Source organism: Hylobates moloch, unplaced genomic scaffold (genome assembly GCF_009828535.3).
Source record: "Hylobates moloch isolate HMO894 unplaced genomic scaffold, HMol_V3 SCAFFOLD_20, whole genome shotgun sequence".
NCBI lineage: Eukaryota > Metazoa > Chordata > Mammalia > Primates > Hylobatidae > Hylobates > Hylobates moloch.
Window position 1 is genome coordinate 20,379,804 of NW_026652295.1, and position 20,452 is coordinate 20,400,255.

Here is a 20,452-nt window from a genome sequence, read left to right on the forward strand (position 1 = left end):
ATCCCACAGCTTCATAGATTCATAGTCAGTCTGTTTCATTTATACCCTACATTCTCCATCCCTCATATTTGAAGAATTCCTAGACATCTTTTCACTTGTCTTGCTCTGTTGCCCAGGCTGGAGTAAAGTGGTGCACTCATAGCTCACTGTAACTTGAAATCCGGGGCTCAAGTGATCCTCCTGCCTAAACCTGCCCCCGGTAGCTAGGACTACAGGTGTGCAATACCATGCCTGGCTAATTTTTACAAATATATTGTAAAATAAGTATTTTACAATATATTTGTAAAAGATAAGCACTCTTTTAAAAAGAAAAAATATATAGCCATTTTTAAGAAAATGCTTAATACCACATCTTCATGGGGAAATAGATTACAAGATTTCTGAGACTTGTGCAAAACTTCTAAACTATGTAGGATTCCAGTAAATCTGTTAATTCGAGGTGATTTCAGAAGCAAACAAAAAATTTGCGCAGTTGAAATGCTAATATAAACTTAAATCTTTATCTATGAATTTACAGGGAGACATGTGGTAGGGATTTTTTAACTAGCCAAAATAAGTAGTGTGAAAACTACTTTCCTCAGTTGAAAATACAGAGATGTCTGGATTCAGGAGGGAAAAATTGTGCCAGTTCATAGAAGTTGAAAGAATTTGAAACACTAGCTTCTAGTGTTTCTATAGTGACCAATTGACTTAAGCACCAAAAACTTGTAAAAGAGATGTTTATGCTTCATGTGACCATGGTGATATGTAATACTAAAAATTGTATCATTCCAAGTTACATTTTTCAAGCTAAATCAATCACATTGCAGAATGCAGCAATTTGTTTCAAAGAGATTGAGAGATCCAATAGTATCTGACAATGCAGACAGAAGGAGCAGGCTGATAAGTAATACAACAGCAAAAGGAATGAGATTGGCCAGATTTCTGAAGGTAACGTTGCATTTTTTTTTTTTTAGATGAAGCCACTTAATGAACATAAGGGCAGCAGTGGCTAAAGTTAACATTTAACAACAACAACAAAAAAAGGTGATGGCAAATCAGAGGTTTTGCCTGGCTTGTCTAAATTTCGCCCACTTCTAACATTTTTAAATTCGCAGTTAAGGGAAATTCCATCCTTCTTTTATTAGAACTCTTAATGGAACCTAGCCATTTGCAGCTTCTACCGGCTTCCTCTTCATATCCTTTGTGGCATTGTATCAAAGTCACCTCAGATTATTTTGGCTTCCCTTCATTCCTCTACAACTTAGTCATCAGGCAGTGAGGAATTGAATCTAAATGTTTGATGGAGTTCCTTTTGATCTTTAAGATTGGTAATAAATTATTGTAAATAGCTAGACTGCTTGATGAGTGCCTTTTGAAGCTCCTAAGTTTTGGCCTGTTGGCATTCTGTTTTATTCTGTATGTACGGTAGTGAAGGAAAATGGAAAAATTTTATTCCAGGTAGCTCCCGGCCCCCTTAGTAGCCTCTACCTACTTTTCTAAGCTCCATCCAGACAAATCTATCCATGTTACTTTTAATATTGTCTCTCATTGATTGGAATGTCCACAAAGACTAGAACCATAGGGATAAAGTAACATGCACTGTTTTCCCAATCTGAGAATGTTGCTATTTTTCCTCCCATAAATTAATAGAGGGTTGTGTTTAAAGTTATTTTGTCATTTTAATTACTCACTTATATTCAAGCAAATTGATTTTCTAGGCAGATAGGTTTTAGTGTAAAATGTTTTACAAGATGCGGTTAAAGTTGGTTTAGACATCTCATGCTCAGTGAGATTACTGGCGTGATCCTTATGAAAATATATACATATATTGTCAGTGAAAGCTTTTATGAAATACAACATCAGTTGTCTGGGATTTGCTTTAATGCAGGCTGGTGTATTGGCTTATGCCAGTAATCCCAGCACTCTGGGAGTCTGAAGCTGGAGGATCGCTTGAGCCCAGGAGTATGAGACCAGCCTGAGCAACATTGTGAAACTCTGTCTCTATTTAAAAAAAAAAAATTAAAAATTAGCCAGGCATGGTATTGCACGCCTGTAGTCCTAGCTACCGGGGGCAGGTTTAGGCAGGAGGATCACTTGAGCCCTGGATTTCGAGTTACAGTGAGTTATGATTGCACCACTTTACTCCAGCCTGGGCAACAGAGCAAGACCCCGTCTCTAAAAGAACATTTTTTTTTTAAATAATTTCAAAGGGCGGAGTGGATAGGGTAGAATAAAATAAGATTGACCATGTGTTGGTGATTATCAAAACTAAATGATGTTTGGGGGGTGTTCATTATTTTATTCTGCATTTTTCTATATGATTGAAATGTTTCATAATAGAAAGATACAAAAAGTAAAATAAACTGTGGTCTGCTCCTGGGAGTGAATGTTGTGATAGTTCGCCTCTCTAGCTATATTCATTTTAATGTTCATTTTCCCCTTGACGTAAGTTTATGCCATAAAAAGAATAGTCAGCATTTTAGTGGATTCATCATGCTGAGTAAACTCAGAAATGCAACTCCTATTCTAAAGTTGGCATAATTTCCTGGGGTTTCATCCCAAATTATAGTGGGTCACTTAAATGACAGCCTTGCCTACTAGAAACTGTTAAAACAGTTGTAATTACAAAGGGTAGCTAGTGCAACCATTTTGTTCTCAGTGAGTCAGTTGTATTTGCTCTTCTTTCCTTCCCCCAACCAAGATTGCTCCTGCCTGACCCCAGACACAGGAAAGTCACCAGGTTAAACAAACGTGTTGTTTGAGTGAGCCCAGGTGCACTTCTTAATCATACCCCAAAGTCATTGTTTAGGTTGTAAATGGTCAGTTGGTTTTCTCTTAAATGCTGTTGCAAAAAGCAAATAAAGCTCAGAGCAAAATGTGTACCCAGAATAAGACTTAGGAAACACTTTATTTCTTGCACTAAGAAATGTTGCTTGAGACTAGAAGAATTTCATTTTTGTTTGTTGCCTCTGGTTGCATGTCCATTTCTTAAATCGTTTTCAGGAATTCTTATAATAAATAAAGACTCATACAAAAGGGCTTGACGAAAGTTAATTCCCACTTATCTGTCCTTCTAAAAGAGAACATTAGTAAAGGTAATCCAAAGTAGCAGATAATCCAGTTATATGTTATGCATTATGTTATTTCCTTTGCCATTTTAATAAACAGGTAATGAACATAACTTGTATTATAGTTTCTGAAACACACCATTACTAAGTACCAAGGAGGGTTACAAGGCCAGAGAGCTTCCAGGTCACAAAAAGTCCAACCTGGAGTTGATTTTTTTTTTCTTTTGATAAATCACAGGTAAGTTAGAGTAGGCTATAATTAGAACACTTTTATTAAAACCATGCAAATTAGCATGTGCTATTTGTCCTTGGCCTGAAGAAGACATTTCTCTGCACACAAAAAATGTCTTCCTGTTTCTTTCTCTCTTTCTTTTTTGTTAGATTTTATCAGAATTATGTGTTTAGGGAGAAATCTAGGTTTATTCGCCAAACACACATGTTTATAATCTGCTAATGTGAAAAGTTATTCTAAGAAATTGAAATGCTTGGAAGGAAAAAGTTCTATTTACATCTACAATGGTTTTGAACATCTGCAAAGTTAGTTTCTAAACACAGCCAATCTACATGAATTAATGTACACTCCACCACTAGAAGTGAGTCTTTAACAGGTAGTCACTATTTTCTGTATTTTGTGAAGTGGGCTGCTTGCTTTCTTTTAGTGGCTTGTTATATTAATAATTTTTCTGCATATACATGTCAATGGACACACCTGAGGAGAAACATTGTTATCTAGCTCCTGTGTTGGTGAACTGGGCTTTTCTTTTGATAACTATCATTATTTAATTATTTTTCTACATATGTATGCACGTATCGACTGAACTAGAAGCAAATTCATATATGTCATTAAACATGTATGTATTTATGCACTTGATAAGTTAGCCTATGAGTAGAAAGAAAACTAACATTAGTGCTTTACTCAACCAGAGCATCTTTTGTGCAGCAATCTCACCTTTTTAAAACAGCTCACAACCTCTAAAAAAGCCTATTTGGGCCCAGATTGTTAAAATTATTGTGTAATTCTCCTCACCCACCTCACTACTTCTTCAGTCCCTCATCCACAAACAGTTCAATCTTTTTTTAAAACAAATCAGTTCAAACTGATGCCTGGTTTTCCAAAACACAGTCAACACTAATAGCAGGTAAAAGAGGGTGGTTATTGCTTCAAAAAGTCAGAGCTCTAGTAAGAAGTGACAGCATCCTAAATGAAAGCAAGGACAGGCCATAAAAACTGTAAGTCATTAACAGAGGAACTCCAAAAGTGCAGCTGCCCAAGACCACTTAATTTGGACCCAAATATCCAGATATCCCTATATATTTCAGTAGCCTTAGGGTAAAATAATTGGAATCAGTTTACATTCAGAAACAGATGTTTTGTTTAAAAATAGGATTTTTAGAAACATTGGTATTTTAGGAATAACTTTTACTTACCTTGAAAAGTCTCAGGAACCGCTGCTTCTTAATAAGGTAGGGTAAATGAAGTATTACTGCAGAGAGTAGTTGAATAAAAGAAATAACAGGCTAAACATGATGGCTCATGCCTATAATGTCAGCACTTTGGGAGGCCGAGGCAGTAGGACCACTTGAGGCCAGGAGTTTGAGACCAGCCTGGGCACATAGCAAGACCCCATCTCTACAAAAAATGGGTTTTTTTGTTTTTGGGTTTTTTTTTTTTTTTTTTTTTTGAGATGGAGTTTCGCTCTTGTCATCCAGGCTGCAGTGCAGTGGGATGATCTCAGCTCACTGCAACCTCCGCCTCCTGGGTTCAAGCAATTCTCTTGCCTCAGCCTACCCGGCTAACTTTTTGTATTTTTAGTAGAGATGGGTTTTCACCATGTTGGCCAGGCTGGTCTCAAAATCCTGACCTCAGGTGATCCACCCGCCTTTGCCTCCCAAAGTGCCGGAATTACAGGCATGAGCCACCATGCCTGGCCAAAAAAAAATGTTTTAAAAAGAAAATTAGCCAGGTGTGGTGGTGTGTGCCTGTAGTCCCAGGTACTTGAGAGGCTGAGGCAGGAGGATCTCTTGAGCCCAGGCAGTCCAGGCTGCAGTGAGCCATAATTGCACCACTGCACTCCAGCCTGGGCAACAGAGCAGGAGCCCATATATAAAAGAAAAAGAAAAAAAAAGCTCCAGCCGGGCGCAGTGGCTCACGCCTGTAATCCCAGCACTTTGGGAGGCCGAGGCGGGTGGATCACGAGGTCGGGAGATCGAGACCATCCTGGCTAATGTGGTGAAACCCCATCTCTACTAAAAACACAAAACATTAGCCAGGCGTGGTGGCGGACGCCTGTAGTCCCATCTACTTGGGAAGCTGAGGCAGGAGAATGGCGTGAACCTGGGAGGCAGAGCTGGCAGTGAGCTGAGATTGCGCCACTGCACTCCAGCCTGGGCGACAGAGCGAGACTCCGTCTAAAAAAAAAAAAAAAACCAGTGAAAGAGTGGTTGAATAAGTGTTGATGGTTGGGTAAGGGACAAAAAAAAAATGTGTTTGAGATAAAAGATGAGGAAAGTAGAATCATTATCACCCCAAATTATTTACTTAAATAATTAGATGCTATAAAATATTAGTCTTTGAGATTTTTATTATATTTCTATCTTAAAGAAAGACTACTCTAAGCTGGGTATGGTGGCTCATCCCTGTAATCCCAGTACTTTGGGAGGCTGTGGTGGGAGAATCATTTGAGCCTAGGAGTTTGAGACCAGCCTGGACAACATAAGGAGACCCCTGTCTCTACAAAAAATTTAAAAATTAGCCAGGTGTGGTGGCATGTGCCTGTGTTTCCAGCTACTCGGGAGGCTGAAGTGAGAGGATCAGATGGCATGAGCCCAGGAGTTCCATTCTGCAGTGAGTTGTGATCGCACCACTGCACTCCAGCCTCAATGACAGAGCAAGACATTGTCTCAAAAAAAGAAAAAAGAAAAAAGACTGCACTAGGCATAACTTGAGTGGGATAATTTTAAGTAGTGTATCAGGACAAGGAATTTTTAATTGTAGTACTAAATATACAAAAAAATTGATATATATTTCAATAATCATATATCCTATGACTACCTTAAGAACTGTTAATTCATATCTGCTAGTGTACAGGGAATTCATGTCTACTAGTGTACAATAAAATATTATATAATAAAAATATAAAATATTTTCTACAGCTTTGGGCAGAAGCATACAGCAAAAATCTATATCAAAAGCCTTGGGTTATACTACCATCCTTTCTTCCCTCAAAGACTAGGTGTCTCTGTGACATCAAGTTTCTTAAATACGGAAAAGGGACAGTTTCATTTCAGATGTCACTTGTTGATTTACATTTCTCTGTTAATCAGATTTGTCTAGTGATTTAAGATTACAAAAGTCACTTCACCCAGCTCTTTATGTTTGAAGAATAATGGCCATTTGACTCAATCCTGAGAGCCACGGTATTGTCAAGCCTTCATTATCTCCTGTGCTTTGAATAACATAATGTAGCAACAGAGTGCTTTGAGTTGTTTTTCTAGAGAGAGAGATGTAGGTTTGGATTATTGCCTGCTGGCCCTGTTGAGCTTTGAGCTATCTGCTGTCTGGAAATAGCAAATTCAGTTTTTAATGGATCCGGCACTCTATGATAGCCAGGTTTTCATGGCACATGCAGATAAAGAAACAAGTTATTGATTTGGCATGTTTATGCCATGCTTAAAACAGTTCTCTGCAGCAGATTGTCCAAAGCCATTTGTGCACTTAACTCTATTTCTCATCTTTGGCAAAAATAAAAAAGTGTTTAAAAAGTAATTTTAGGGATGTTGTTAAATATCAGGAACAATTGAATAAATGTCTAGTTGATGAGATTCCCTATTGTTTTATTGATACATGTCCTTATACGAAAACCATGCTCAGGGTATGCCCTTGAAACACAGGGAAGTCAGTACCTCAGGTGTTAAATCCATTTCCTCATCCTCATTCTAAAGCCAAAGGAATGGCCCAGCCTTGAAATAAGGACATACTGAAGAGCTCTTTTGGTGTAAAATCTGTGCTTTTGTTTATTAAAGTATCTTCCCTCTCAAAGTGACCATAGAGTTGTTACCAAAGATGCAGACATAGCTGAGCTCTTTCCTGCTTCAGCAGAGGGTAACCCTAGCCATTCCTCGCACCCTCATCAATGCCAACCTAATCCAAAGGCATTTTTCTCATTTTTAACCTTCGTCAGCTTGTGATTTGAGTAGCAGATTATGTTTAACAATTATACCTATACATTTTGGCCTAATTTTGATATCATACCTGTATTTTTTTCCTTTGCCTTTTTAAGATGGCATTATTTTAAAAATTAATCATGATTTTTTACATATCAGTTTAATTTATTTTCTTATTGTAACTGCAGAGATGGGTAGAATGGAGGTATTTACAAATGGCGGAAATTCAGTGCACTTAAGATGATATATCCAGAGACCCATAGATGCCAGAATTTTTCTCAGCCAGTTACCCTGAGGATTGACAAAGAGACTGAAATCTGAGTAGACTTTTATGATGATGATTAATACTGTAATAAAGCAACCATTTAAAGCACACCATGTAACCAGCACTATTCTCAAAGCTTTACATATGCATATAACTCATTTATCTTTATACCAACATTCTAATGTGAGTATGCTAGTAAATTACAGAGCAGTCTAGCTCTGGAGTCCGTGCTCATCACCTCTATGCTACAAGTATCTGAAAATCTAGTGTCAAATGCTCTAATGAACCATGGATTGACAAACACAACTTAAGCTCAAGGTCAAAGTGAGCCTTCTTCCACTACCTTTCTTTCTGTAATCCCAAATGTAAACCTAAGCAGGTAAACTATCTAGAAATCAAGGTGTGGCTCGGCGTGGTGGTGCAAGCCTGTAGTCCCTGCTACTGGGTAGGCTGAGGCCAGAGGATCCCTTGAGCCCAGGAGTTCGAGGCTGTAATGCTCAATGATCATGCCTGTGAATAGCCAGTGCAGTCCAGCCTGGGAAACATAGGAAGATCCTCTCTTAAAAAAAGAAAAAAAAAGAAAAGAAAAAACAGAAATGGAGGTGTGAGAAGGAATAAGGAGAGACAGAAGATAGACCTAGGCAGGAGGAAAGCATCGAGGACTCCATTAAATGATTGCCCAGTAAAGTAGACAATAAAGCAGTCAAGTTTATCATAAAAACCGCCACCCTCACCTCCACTCTTCCCCAGCCTGATTAATTCAACGTCAGCATGGGGCAAGGGAAACATGATTTAAGCTGGGCCTTAGGGCTCATACCACACAAAGACTAGCAGGTGGTTGGTAGGCCCTGTTGGGCACTGGGTTTCTAATAGAATCCTGTCCAACTTGCTTTTCTCCCTGACACCCCTCCCATGAGGGGTGAAGTTGAGGCAGGTTGGCAGCATAGTGGTCCCAACCAAAGGATTGGAGTTTTTTAGTACCAACACTGCAAGGGATATCCAAGCCAGAGAAATAGGCTCAGCCAGAGGCTAAAAGCCTAAAACAGAAAAATCGAAAAGAAAATCAGCTAAACTGATAATATGTGGGGATGGGAAAATGGCAGCAGGGCAGGAGAGAAGAGATAGGATACCATCCTGTTCCGTTGATCTGGACACTAGCAAGCATTTGTGACTGCCTTTTATGGACAGGTGGGATTACGGTGCAGAGATTGGAAAGTTTCCTAGGTCATCATTTAAGAATACCTTACTTAGCAGCATATTCTCTCCCCTGCACCTCCCCATCCAAGAACTCCCGGGAATATCAGTAATAGGGAAAAGGCAAAGTTCATGATGAAATCCTTTGCTAACATTCAGTATAAAAGTATTAATAAATTAATCAACAGGTCTACATAGATATGGCAGTTACTGTATTTTCAAATTATTTACCACACCTAAAAGTATCTGTGTTTCAACTGTCATTGGTTATATACTTCCTCTATGAAATTCACTAGCATAAGGAAGAAACTAGCAAAGGGACAAAGAGGAATGTCACTGTGCCAAGAGCCAGAGTACTTCCCCTCCGTCCCGAGGCTGGTCACCTCCTGTTCTGTCACCAGTTGCCCTGGGTGTGTCTTTGGTTATCAGTCTTTGCACCCACTTAAGATGTATTCCCATTCTCTTTCTGTCTTGATGATGTCAGGGTCTTGATACATACCCTGCCCCAACAACTCTTTCTGTTTTTTTTTCCTGTATCTCCCCACCAGTGTGTGCTTACCAACCTTTCTTATCCCCATCCAGAGGACAAACTTGGCTAGCACACCATCTACTTGATATATAAGTCCTGTTACATGCCAGAGTTAGCAAATAAAAATAAAGGACACCCCCTTAAATTGAAGTTTCAGAAAAAAAATTTTTTTTTTTTTTAGAATGTGCCATGCAATATGTGGGACATATTTATACTAAAAATCCATTCATTGCAGAGCGCAGTTGGCTCTCGCCTGTAATCCCAGCATTTTGGGAGGTCAGGGTGGGCGGATCTGTTGAACCCAGGAGTTTGAGACCACCTTGGGCAACGTGGCAAAATGCCATCTCTACCAAAAAAAAACTACAAAAATCAGTTGGGTGTGGTGGTGGGCGCCTGTAGCTACTTTGGAGCCTAAGGTGGGAGGATTGCTTAACCCCAGGAGCTGGTGGTTGTAGTGAGCTGTGATTGCACCACTGCACTCCAGCCTGGGCAACAGAGAGAGACCCCTGTCTCAAAAAAATTTATTCCTTATTTATCTGAAATTTATATTTAGCCGTGTGCCCTGTTTTTAACTGGAAACCCTAGTTGCATGAGCATTATACATTCCACTTGGGCAAATTGAGGCTCGAAAGACAAACAGCAGCACCCACGATGGAATGAAATACAAAATGATCGTAAAACTTCCCCTTCCTTTACTACAAAGGACCTGAGGAAGTTTTTTCCTATTCCTAATCCTATCCTTGTATATAATGCACCTGGTCTCCCCATCAAAGTCTAACACCTGTGTCAGATACAGTTTTTCAAACTTTTATTAGTTCATTTAAGAAGAAAAAGTTTTAATTTGCCTTTGGTTCTCTCAAATATGTTGACAAAGTTTTAACCTGGGGAACCTGTTTGGAAAATTGTTCAGAAGGCACAAAGAAAATTAAATTTAAAAGTGTCCATATTCTATTTTCCAGGAAAATTTTCCAATCTCTCCCTAACCCCAGAAAGTACACTTTGTTTCTCTGTGATACATTTTATCATAAAATATAATTAATGACTTCTTTGTAGCTGAAGTTATTTATATTGAGACATACTGAGAAACATTAATGCTGCTGATGCTTTAAACAAGGAATATAGGCATCCACTAGAGAAGTGAGGAGGCTCTTACTGCTTTTTGCTCCTTTTTCTGCGCTGCTCTCGTTTGAAGACTGTTGAGGGTCCTGTGATTGGTAGTTTGAGCTGATGTTGTTTGCGGACTGGGCTCCCCAGGCCTCCCTTTGTCTTCCTCAGCAATATTTTTAACAGCAGCTAAAAGGCCACTCTCAGATGATTACCAGCCTTCAACACAGATTCAGGGTTGCACAAAACCATTTCCAGATTTCTGTTTACAAAGAATAGTGAGATGAAAGTATTCCATGGGCCAATAATTTATTCTCTCTGGGGTTTTCGTGTAAGATTAAGAAGACATGATTACAGTTAGCATTTATTGCACTTTTAAACGTATACATTAACACTCTTGAAATTGAGAAACTAGAGAATTTTAGCATCTGGAAAGAAAGCAAGTCAACCAGCTTCTCCTAATGATTGTTAATATTTTCCATTATTCAACACTCTGCCTTTGGGTACCTTTGAGAATTCCAGAGGCATGTTAAATGCACATGTGTCAAATAAAAATAAAGGAATTTTAAAGACTCAACTTTGTTTGAATTTAGCTATCGTTATGTGGTAGACACATAGGTAAGAAAGGAGACTATTCCACTTTTAATTATGTTAAAGTATAACAACAATCCAGCTACAATGCTTAAAACAGAAATCTTGAATTCAGTTTAGGCTTTGCGGGTGGCGGTGGAGGGTGTCTTTTTAAAGCTGCTTATTTATATCTTTATTATTTACTTTTTAATTCTTATGGACACTTTCATTTCTAACTTAAAAGTTTCACTGGATGTAGCTGATGTTTTTAGGATTTGCCTCGCTCCCTCTCCCCTTCGTCCCGACCATCTTCCCCTCCTCTGCTCCTTTCCTCCCCTCCCTTCCTCTTTCTTCCTGTTGAGAACTTCATTTCCCTGGTTTACTTTCTGTTAGAAAGTAGGAATCAATGAAATTTGCTAATACTTGCCTTAGAGGGTTGTCATGAGGATTCAATGGAAAGCATCTAGAATAGCATCTAGCACACAGTAAGTGCTCAATAAATGACTATGATTCTTATAGTAAAATTATGCTTTCTAGGATGTCAGCTCTGCCACTAGTACCACACGGTATATGTTCAATAAATAACTGGTTATTTTAATGTGAAGTTATAATTATTAGAATTTAAGTAGGGATTTTGTCTATTTTGTTCAATGTTTCCTCAACACCCAAAGCAGTTCTTGACATGTGGGAGGTGCTCTGTAAATATCTGTTGATTGGAGGAATTAATAGGTTTTCTCTTCTAAAACTTCAGCAGGGTGTGTGTAGAAATCTTAAATTCTTCCTAACGGTTGCAGTGGTCATGGGTTCTGTTGCTTTCAGTTTCTCCCTCCGTGTTTGTTGATGATCTTCTTATACCATTCTTTATACTTACATTTTCTTAGTATCCCACCTACTTTTGCATTTCCCCACACAATTTCTTAGGGGTTCTTGCTTTTCTTCCTCTGTTGTGAGGAATAGCGTTGGGCTCTTCAACATGGCGCATTTGGGTACCTCCGTCTATTCTGTTGGAGACAGTCATGTGAAAACTCAATACTAGGTTCGATCCGAGGTTCATCCATTCTCCCTCGTAAGAGTCTTACTCTATAGAGCTGGGAAGGCCCTTAGAGCTCATAGAGTCACACCGCCCTCCTCCATCCCTCCTCTGTTGTTCAGGGAAGAAAGGCTTTTTTGTCCTGTTGATTTAATACTCATCCTTCAAGACCCAGTTTAATTTCACCTTCTTTGCCTCTTTTCTGGTACACACAGAGGATTGTTCTCACCTCTTGCTACCACTCTGACTTGTTATACCTTTATTATTTGACTTCGTGTGCTCATAGAATTCAGTTCCATTCAACAAACATTTGAGGGTTTTCCTAGGAGGCAGGCAGAATAACTAGAGTAAGATGCTTACAATCCACTGGGGCAGGGGCCCCGTCTCCCCGAAGACCTTGAATTATGGACTAGAATTGAATGTGTTGTGTATATGAAGTATATTTTACCATTCTTCGAATCTGGATACTATAACTATACAAGGCACTTACCCATCATCCCACAGCAAATACAGGGCTAAAACCCAGTCTTTTAATTCCCAGTTTTGTGCTCTGTCTTTGCAAAAATTATTATAATACAGTTGGAATGTCCCAGTAGTAATAACCACAGCTGTGGGAGCATGACCTAAGTAAGTTTACTCTTTGTTTTAATTATAAATTAAGTTATACATACACTTAATACCCTATTCAAAGAAATTCTCCCTTTTTAACCTTATCCTAGAGACCCCTGTTTTCTTCTCCAGAGGCAGCCACTGTTGCTGGTTTTGTATATATGCTTCTACAGTTATTTTATTCATACACAAATACATACCTTCATGTAAATGTCAGTATGTGTTTTTGTATAGATATGTGCTTTTTAAAAATGTAAATGTTAACATACTAGAAAGTCTTCTGTTTCTTTTTTCACTTTACAGTGTATCTTGGAGATGATTTCAAACAGTACATAAAGAGCTGCCTCATTCTTTTTAAAAAAAATAGCTGTATATGTTATATATTCACCATATTTATTTAACTAGACTCTTACTGGTGGATCTTTGAGTGGCATCTGATGTTTTTGATCTTACAAACAGGGCTGTGCAGTGTCTAATCTCACAAACATGTCATCTCATCCATGTATAACTGTTACCTGTAGGATAAACTCCTAGAAGTGAATATCTAGATATTAGGTATGTACATAGTAAATCATGATAGATATTGGCCGAGACCCACTCAGCAAGATGTTCCAGTGTCCATGCCCATCAACAAGGTAAGAGAGCGCTTGTTTCCCCACACCTCCACTATACACCATGTCAACTAACTTTTAAAATCTTTCCCTATTAGGGAAACAAAGATAACTTCTCATAGTTTTAATTTATATTTCTCTTATGAGTGGTGTCACTCGGTTATTAGAAATAGCCACAAAAACAGAGTGATTTGGTCTTTGATTTTAAACTTTTAAAATCCACATTTTAAAATTTCTGACTCTTCATGTGCGAGCTAGATGATGTTGGCAAGATACTTCAGTTTTCTTTGCCTTGGTTTTCTCCTCTATAAAATGAGAATACTGCATTCCATAGACTCTAAGCCATTATTAAGTCTTACTAATTGTAAGACTCGCCATTAATTTACATAACGCTAAGAAAAAAATGCCCATTACAACGTTGTCTTAAATTGAGAAATGCTACAATATAAAATAATGTGCATCTTAGAATCAGTGAAATTTGCTAATACTTGCCTTAGAAGGTTGTCATAGGGATTAAATGGGAAGCATCTAGAATAGCATCTAGCACACAGTAAGTGCTCAATAAATGACTATTCTTGCAGTAAAGTTATAGTTTTAGAATGTCACCTCTACTGCTAGGACTCACCACATGGTATATGTTCAGTAAATAACTGGTTATTTTAATGTGAAACTATAGTTATTAGAATGTAAGTAGGGATTTTGTCTATTTTGTTCAATGTTGTTTTTTTCCCCAATACCAAAGCAGTTCTTGACATGTGGGAGGTGCTCTGTAAATATCTGTTGATTGAAGGAATTAATATGTTTCCTCTTCTAAAACTTCAGCAGAGTGTGTGTAGAGATCTTAATTCTTCCTAACAGCTGCAGTGGTCGTGGGTTTTGGGGTTACGTGGTCTTTACCTCTGCCGTCCTGTCCTCCATACACACCAAAACTTCTAGACCTTATCACAAACCACCTGATTTCATTTTAAAAGTAACTAAGCCCTGTGGAGCTCAGTTTAAACATTTAAAAACCTTTATTAATAAAACCAAAAACTTTGAATTGAAAGAGTTGTTCAGAATATTGTTGATATTTTATCCAAATAAGAGTCAAAATGTTTTTACATAATCTGTAAAAACATTATTAGGATCCTAATTAGAATTTGGCAAGATTTGTGTAAGTCCTACATTTTAGAATTTGCATTTTTAAATATATTACACTGTCTGTACAAATCATGTGGTCTTGGACTATTGTTATTCAGTATATATTTCCACTACAGAAAGTATAAAGAAATAAAGCCTTCTTTTTGAAGCACCACATTTTGTTCTGTTTTTTAATGGAACATGAGCTCATAGGAGTTTTTTCCTTTTTCTCAACTATAAGAGTATGGGCTTTAAGAAAGTCTTTATGGCCGGGCGCAGTGGCTTACGCCTGTAATCCCAGCACTTTGGGAGGCCGAGGCAGGCGGATCATGAGGTCAGGAGATCGAGACCATCCTGGCTAACACAGTGAAACCCCGTCTCTACTAAAAATACAAAAAATTAGCCAGGCGAGGTGGCGGGTGCCTGTAGTCCCAGCTACTCGGGAGGCTGAGGCAGGAGAATGGCATGAACCCCAGGGGGCGGAGCCTGCAGTGAGCTGAGATCGCGCCACTGCCCTCCAGCCTGGGTGACAGCGAGACTCTGTCTCAAAAAAAAAAAAAAAAAGAAAGTCTTTATTACTTCATAGAGTCTCTATCCTGTATGCTTTTCTCTTTGAATTTCAGACGTTTCTCACATTAGACTACTTGGCTTTATGGACTTTGCTTTGGTTAGTTTGGTTATAGATATCTGAATATTTCCATATTGCATAGGCGTCTCTGTTTTCAACCTTTGAGAATGTAGGATGTAATGCTGATTTGTTACTGTATTTTATTTATTTATTGAGAGACAAGATCACACACTTGTCCAGGCTAGAGTACAGTGCTACAATGATATAGCTCACTGCCACAATGATATAGCTCACTGCAGCCTCGAACTGCTGGGTTCAAGCAATCCCCCCACATCAGCCTTCTGAGTAGCTAGGATACAGGAACACACTACCATCCCCAGTTATTTTTTTTTTTTTTGGTAGGGGGAGGGTCTCACTATGTTGCCCAGGCTGGTCTCAAACTACTGGCTTTTAGCGATCCTCCCACCTTGGCCTTTCAAAATAAAAAGGATTACAGGCATGAGCCACCTCTCCCAGCTGGATTTAATTGCTTTAAAAAGAGGAGATAGGAAATACATTATGTGTTTTTATGTACATTTGTATGTGTATATATATGTGTATGTATAGATAGATGTGCATGCTGTGTAAAATATGAACTCTGGCTGATGTCAAGACCAGCTGAAATGACTTAATTCTCCACAGACAGCCCAGGTTTTCTGGCTAATATTATTTTCCCCACCTTATAAGTGTCTTTAAAACTCTGAACGGTGGCTGGGCATGGCGTTGGGATACCTGTAATCCCAACACTTTGAGAGGCTGATGCAGGTGGAACACTTGAGGCCAGGAGTTGGAGACCAGCCTGGCCACCATGGTGAAACCCCATCTCTACAAAAAATAGAAAAATTAGCCAGCTGTGGTGGTGTGTGCCTGTAGTCCCAGCTACTCAGGAGGCTGAGGTGGAAGGATCACTTGAGCCTTGGGGGCGGAGGTTACAGTAAGCCAAGAACACAACACTGCACTCCAGCCTGGGCAACAGAGCGAAACTCCATCTCAAAACAAAACAAAACAAAAAAACAGGAAAACTCTGAAGGGCTTTGTGTGTACTACAAATTAAGTGTGGATATTGGTACCTTAAGTTTAGTTGATAGGGCTTGAGTCAGAGTCTTGTTAAAAACTCGGGCCGGGCGCGGTGGCTCACGCTTGTAATCCCAGCACTTTGGGAGGCTGAGGCGGGCGGATCACAAGGTCAGGAGATCGAGACCACGCTGAAACCCTGTCTCTACTAAAAATACAAAAAAAATTAGCCGGGCGTGGTGGCGGGCACCTGTAGTCTCAGCTACCAGAGAGGCTGAGGCAGGAGAATGGCGTGAACCCGGGAGGCGGAGCCTGCAGTGAGCCGAGATTGCGCCACTGCACTCCAGCCTGGGCGACAGAGCGAGACTCCGTCTCAAAAAAAAAAAAAAAAACTCAACCTGTCTCTTACAGTACAGCCTGGTCCTGCTCCGGGGCCCTGTGTCTGGGAACTGAAGCATTCTTGTTCTTGCATGAGCATCTCCACGTGGGTGAAGTTCACTCCCACATGTCGTAAAAGTCCACTTTTATCACAGACCTGTTTTTGATGTGCTTATATGACTTTACAGTCACTAACCTTTCACTTACTTGAAGAAGATAAGGTCCAGACCTGAAAGTTTGCTCTGAAAATTTGAGGCAAACCTATTATCTCCTTCTGAAATACTGTCACAGTCTGCACTAGGGCTTAGAACAACAGATTTAAATTGCTACCCAGCTATCACCAAATTAGTGCCCCCGAAGGTCAGCAGCTGCAAACATTTCCGTCTTAGGAATACCTTTCTAGGACTGATTAGTGATTCAGCTTTCTCTTTTTGTACTTGGTAGCTTTAAACATTCACTAGTTCTCACTTCAGTTGTAACATGCACATGTTCTCATTTTAAACAAAGCCAAATGGTTTTTAAATCCATGGATGAAAAATCATTTTCAAATCGAGTATTCATGATAAATTTTGAATATGTAATAGATATGTACTTAAAACTTCACTCAAGGATTGCAAAATACTTATCTAAACATAGGTGTGTGTGTATGTTTTGTAATTTTCAGGACATAGGTTGATAATGGAATAGTGCTTGTTAGCATATATCTCTATCAGGGTTTCTTCTGGCCTCTCTGGCTTCCTCCTTCACATTTCTCTCCATTTGTGTCTCTCTGATGTTGCTGCTGCCCATTCACAGTAGAGTTCTGTCCTTGGTAGGCCATGGCTGCTCAGATGCATCCCAGACATACATGCGACAGACTCGGGGGCATTTCCTTTTGAATGGTACCCCAGCCCCACTATATCCGGGACTGAATTCATCACTGTATTTATTACCTCGATGAATATTACATCTCTCCAGCTACTGAACCAAAACCAGAATGTCATCCTAGACTCCTCCCACTCCCTTTACTCACTATTTTTGATTGCTCTCATTTTCCCAGATCTATACCTGTATTTTATCTAGATTTGACCTTTTGTGGCAGTGGCCACAAAGAGAACGAGGTCAAATCTAGATAAATTATAGGTTTACTTGGTGGCAGTTTTCTCCTGAATTTCCTCATCTCTCCCAAACTGATTTTCCTATTTCCATTCTCACTGACTTCTCCCAAAACCCAATCCATTCTCTCACTGCCCTGATGGGGATACTTATAAAATGCCATCCAGACTATTGATCCCCTGTGTAAAATTCTGTCGTAGCCCTCAGTCACTTAAGCCCCAGCATGATCCATAAGGCCCTTCCTGGCTAGTAGCTCCTTACCTTTTACCTCATATTCCATGCTTTCTCTAGTACACTACACTCTCTCTGGTCTCAGTGTCTACGCATAAGTTGTTTTTTGTTTCTAGAAGCCACCATCACTTCATTCATCTCTTTGATCTTTCCCAATGTAATATAGTTTGGCTGTGTCCCCATCCAAAATCTCATCTTGAATTATAATCCACATAACCCCCACGTGTCAAGGGAGAAGCCAGGTGGAGGTGATTGAATCGTGGGGGCAATTTCCCCTGTGCTGTTCTCATGATAGTGAGTTCTCATGAGATCTGATGGTTTTGTAAGTGTTTGGTAGTTCCTCCTGCACTCATTCTCCTTCCTAGCGTCATGTGAAGAAGGTGCCTTGCTTCCCCTTTGTCTTCTGCCATGATCGTAAGTTCCCTGAGGCCTCCCCAGCCATGAGGAACTGTGAGTCAATTAAACTTCTTTCCTTAGCTGGGCACAATGGCTCACTCCTGTAATCCCAGCACTTTGGGAGGCCGAGTTGGGCGGATCACCTGAGGTCGGGAGTTCGAGACCAGCCTGACCAACATGGAGAAACCCCGTCACTACTAAAAATACAAAATTATCCGGGCATGGTGGTACTTGCCTGTAATCCCAGCTACTCTGGAGGCTGAGGCAGGAGAATCGCTTGAACCCGGGGGGTGGAGATTGCGGTGAGCCAAGATTGCGCCATTGCACTCCAGCCTGGGCAACAAGAGGGAAACTCCATCTCAAAAAAACAAACAAACAAAAAACCTCTTTATAAATTACCCAATCTTGGGCAGTTCTTTATAGCAGTGTGAGAACGCACTAATACACCATCAGAAATCAGAGCCGGTGCTTCCTTCTAGGAGCTCTCCTGTCTTCCTCTACTCTCAGCTCCTCTGGGGAGTTAAGTGTCCCTTTCATGTGCTCCCACAATCTCTGTAATTCCCCGACCTCATTGTGTGTCTCCCCTAGATAACTGAAGTTTTTGAGGGCAGGGCTTGTGTTACCTAAAGTCTATATGCAGCTCTGGAGGACTAGTACAGTGGCTGACACATAACAGATGTTCAATGAAAGTTCATTTAAAAAAAGAGGGTGATGTTTTCCAAGGTCAGAGTTTCTCTTACACAGGTGCTCTACTATATGTTTCTTTCACATATCTTTTGTATTCCATGCACCCACAGGAAATTAAAAAGCATGTGTGGACAGCAGTGTTTCCACAGTATTTCCATATTTCATATTTAAAATCGATCTTTCTATTCCCAATTATGTTACATTTAAGTGAAATTAAGGGGAATGATTTAATAGCAATCTGTTCTTTCCACTGTAGTATATAAAGAGAGTAAAGCTCCTTATAATGGACGGATGCCCCCTCCATTCCAGAGATTCTCAAACTTGATGGCACATTAGAATCAGCTGGGGTGCTTTAAGATCTACTGTGCTTGGGTCCTACACATATACACAATGTGTGTGTTGTGTTGCTTCCAAATGTTCTGGAGAATAAGTTATGCTCATTGGCTTTATTATCGTTACCTATTCCCATCTCAGCTCAGCACTCAACCGTGATCCTTTTATGCATCTGCAGTCAGCTCATTTTCCCGCTTCTGGCTCTTCTGTAAACTTCACCACTTGCCTAAGTCCTCTTCCCTTTTCCTTTGCTTGTACTGCAGCTCCCGCCCCTCATGAATCAGTTTCTATTTGTATTGCTCAAATCGCAGACGTGAGCTTGCCATTTTGAATTTCTAGTTTTACCTATGTTATGCTTAATCTGATAACCTGACACTTCCGTAAGGATATTAAGTAGCTTATTAGATATTTTATTTAGGACTATGTTACGAATAACCCAACTCATGCTGGTTTCAACAAAGAGATCATTTATATTTATAATTTATTGGCTTCCTTAATTGAACTGTCCAGGTAGTTTTTGCATTAAGCGAAGTTTGATTCAGGACTCAAGTGGTATCACCAGCAGCCTTTTCTTGGCAGTCTTTGATATATTGACTGTTTTCAGGCTCACCTCCTTAGAGGTAGCAGAGTGGCTGCCCCAGCTCCACACCACACTCTTCATATTTTCAAATACGAAGAAGAGAGATGGCATCTGTCCTGGAATAGCTAACCAAAGTTTCATCAAACCTGGTCGATTTGGGTTATGTACATTTCTCAGAATTGGGCCAGGGTGTTAATGTATTGATTGACTTAAGCCAATCAAGATTTTTACCCCAGAAGCTGAGGGTGCAACTAACCCAAGCATTGACTGGGATGTGAAGGATGAAGCAGTGGCAAATGCCCCTAGGAGTAAAGAATGAATACAGCAGGGCAGATAGCAGATATTCACAATAATGCAAGTAATCATAATGTTATCTGTCAAAAAGTGTTCCATCAACATTTGAGTAATATATATTTAATTCAAAATGTCATACATGTCAATATAGAAGAACTGTTTGATTGAACCATGTTGGACCATGTTGAATTTCTAGTTAAGTGAATGCCAGAAAAAGGTGTAATATGTTTTATTTGTATAAACAATGTAAGAAGGCCAGGCACAGTGGCTCACACCTGTAATCCCAATACTTTGGGAGGCCGAGGTCAGCAGATCATTTGAGGTCAAGAGTTCAAGACCAGCCTGGCCAACATGTTGAAACCCTGTCTCTACTAAAAATACAAAAATTAGCTGGGTGTCCTGGTGGGTGCCTGTAATCCCAGCCACGTGAGAGGCTGAGACAGGAGAATCGCTTGAACCTGGAAGGCGGAGGTTGCAGTGAGCCTAGATTGTGCCACTGTACTCCAGCCTGGGTGACAGAGTGAGACTCTATCTCAGGAATAAAAGGAAGGGAGGGAGGGAAGGAGGGAGGAAAGACGAAAGAACTTGTGTC

At 39.7% G+C, this 20,452-nt stretch overlaps 1 protein-coding gene across 6 annotated transcripts in view; it reads left to right on the forward strand.

The window, feature by feature from the left end:
• The window catches only part of CDKAL1 (CDK5 regulatory subunit associated protein 1 like 1), a 697,372-nt gene that overhangs the window by 573,251 nt on the left and 103,669 nt on the right, over positions 1-20,452 (forward strand). The window contains exon 15 of one of the 6 annotated variants that reach the window (XM_058432569.1): positions 810-977. The exons of 4 other annotated variants lie outside the window; for them this stretch is intronic. In XM_058432569.1, coding sequence (XP_058288552.1) covers positions 810-857 — 48 coding nt within the window. In that variant the 3' untranslated portion in view covers positions 858-977. Of the gene's footprint in view, positions 1-809; positions 978-20,452 lie in introns of those variants that run through there. One more of the 6 variants, XM_058432570.1, reaches the window with a different exon arrangement.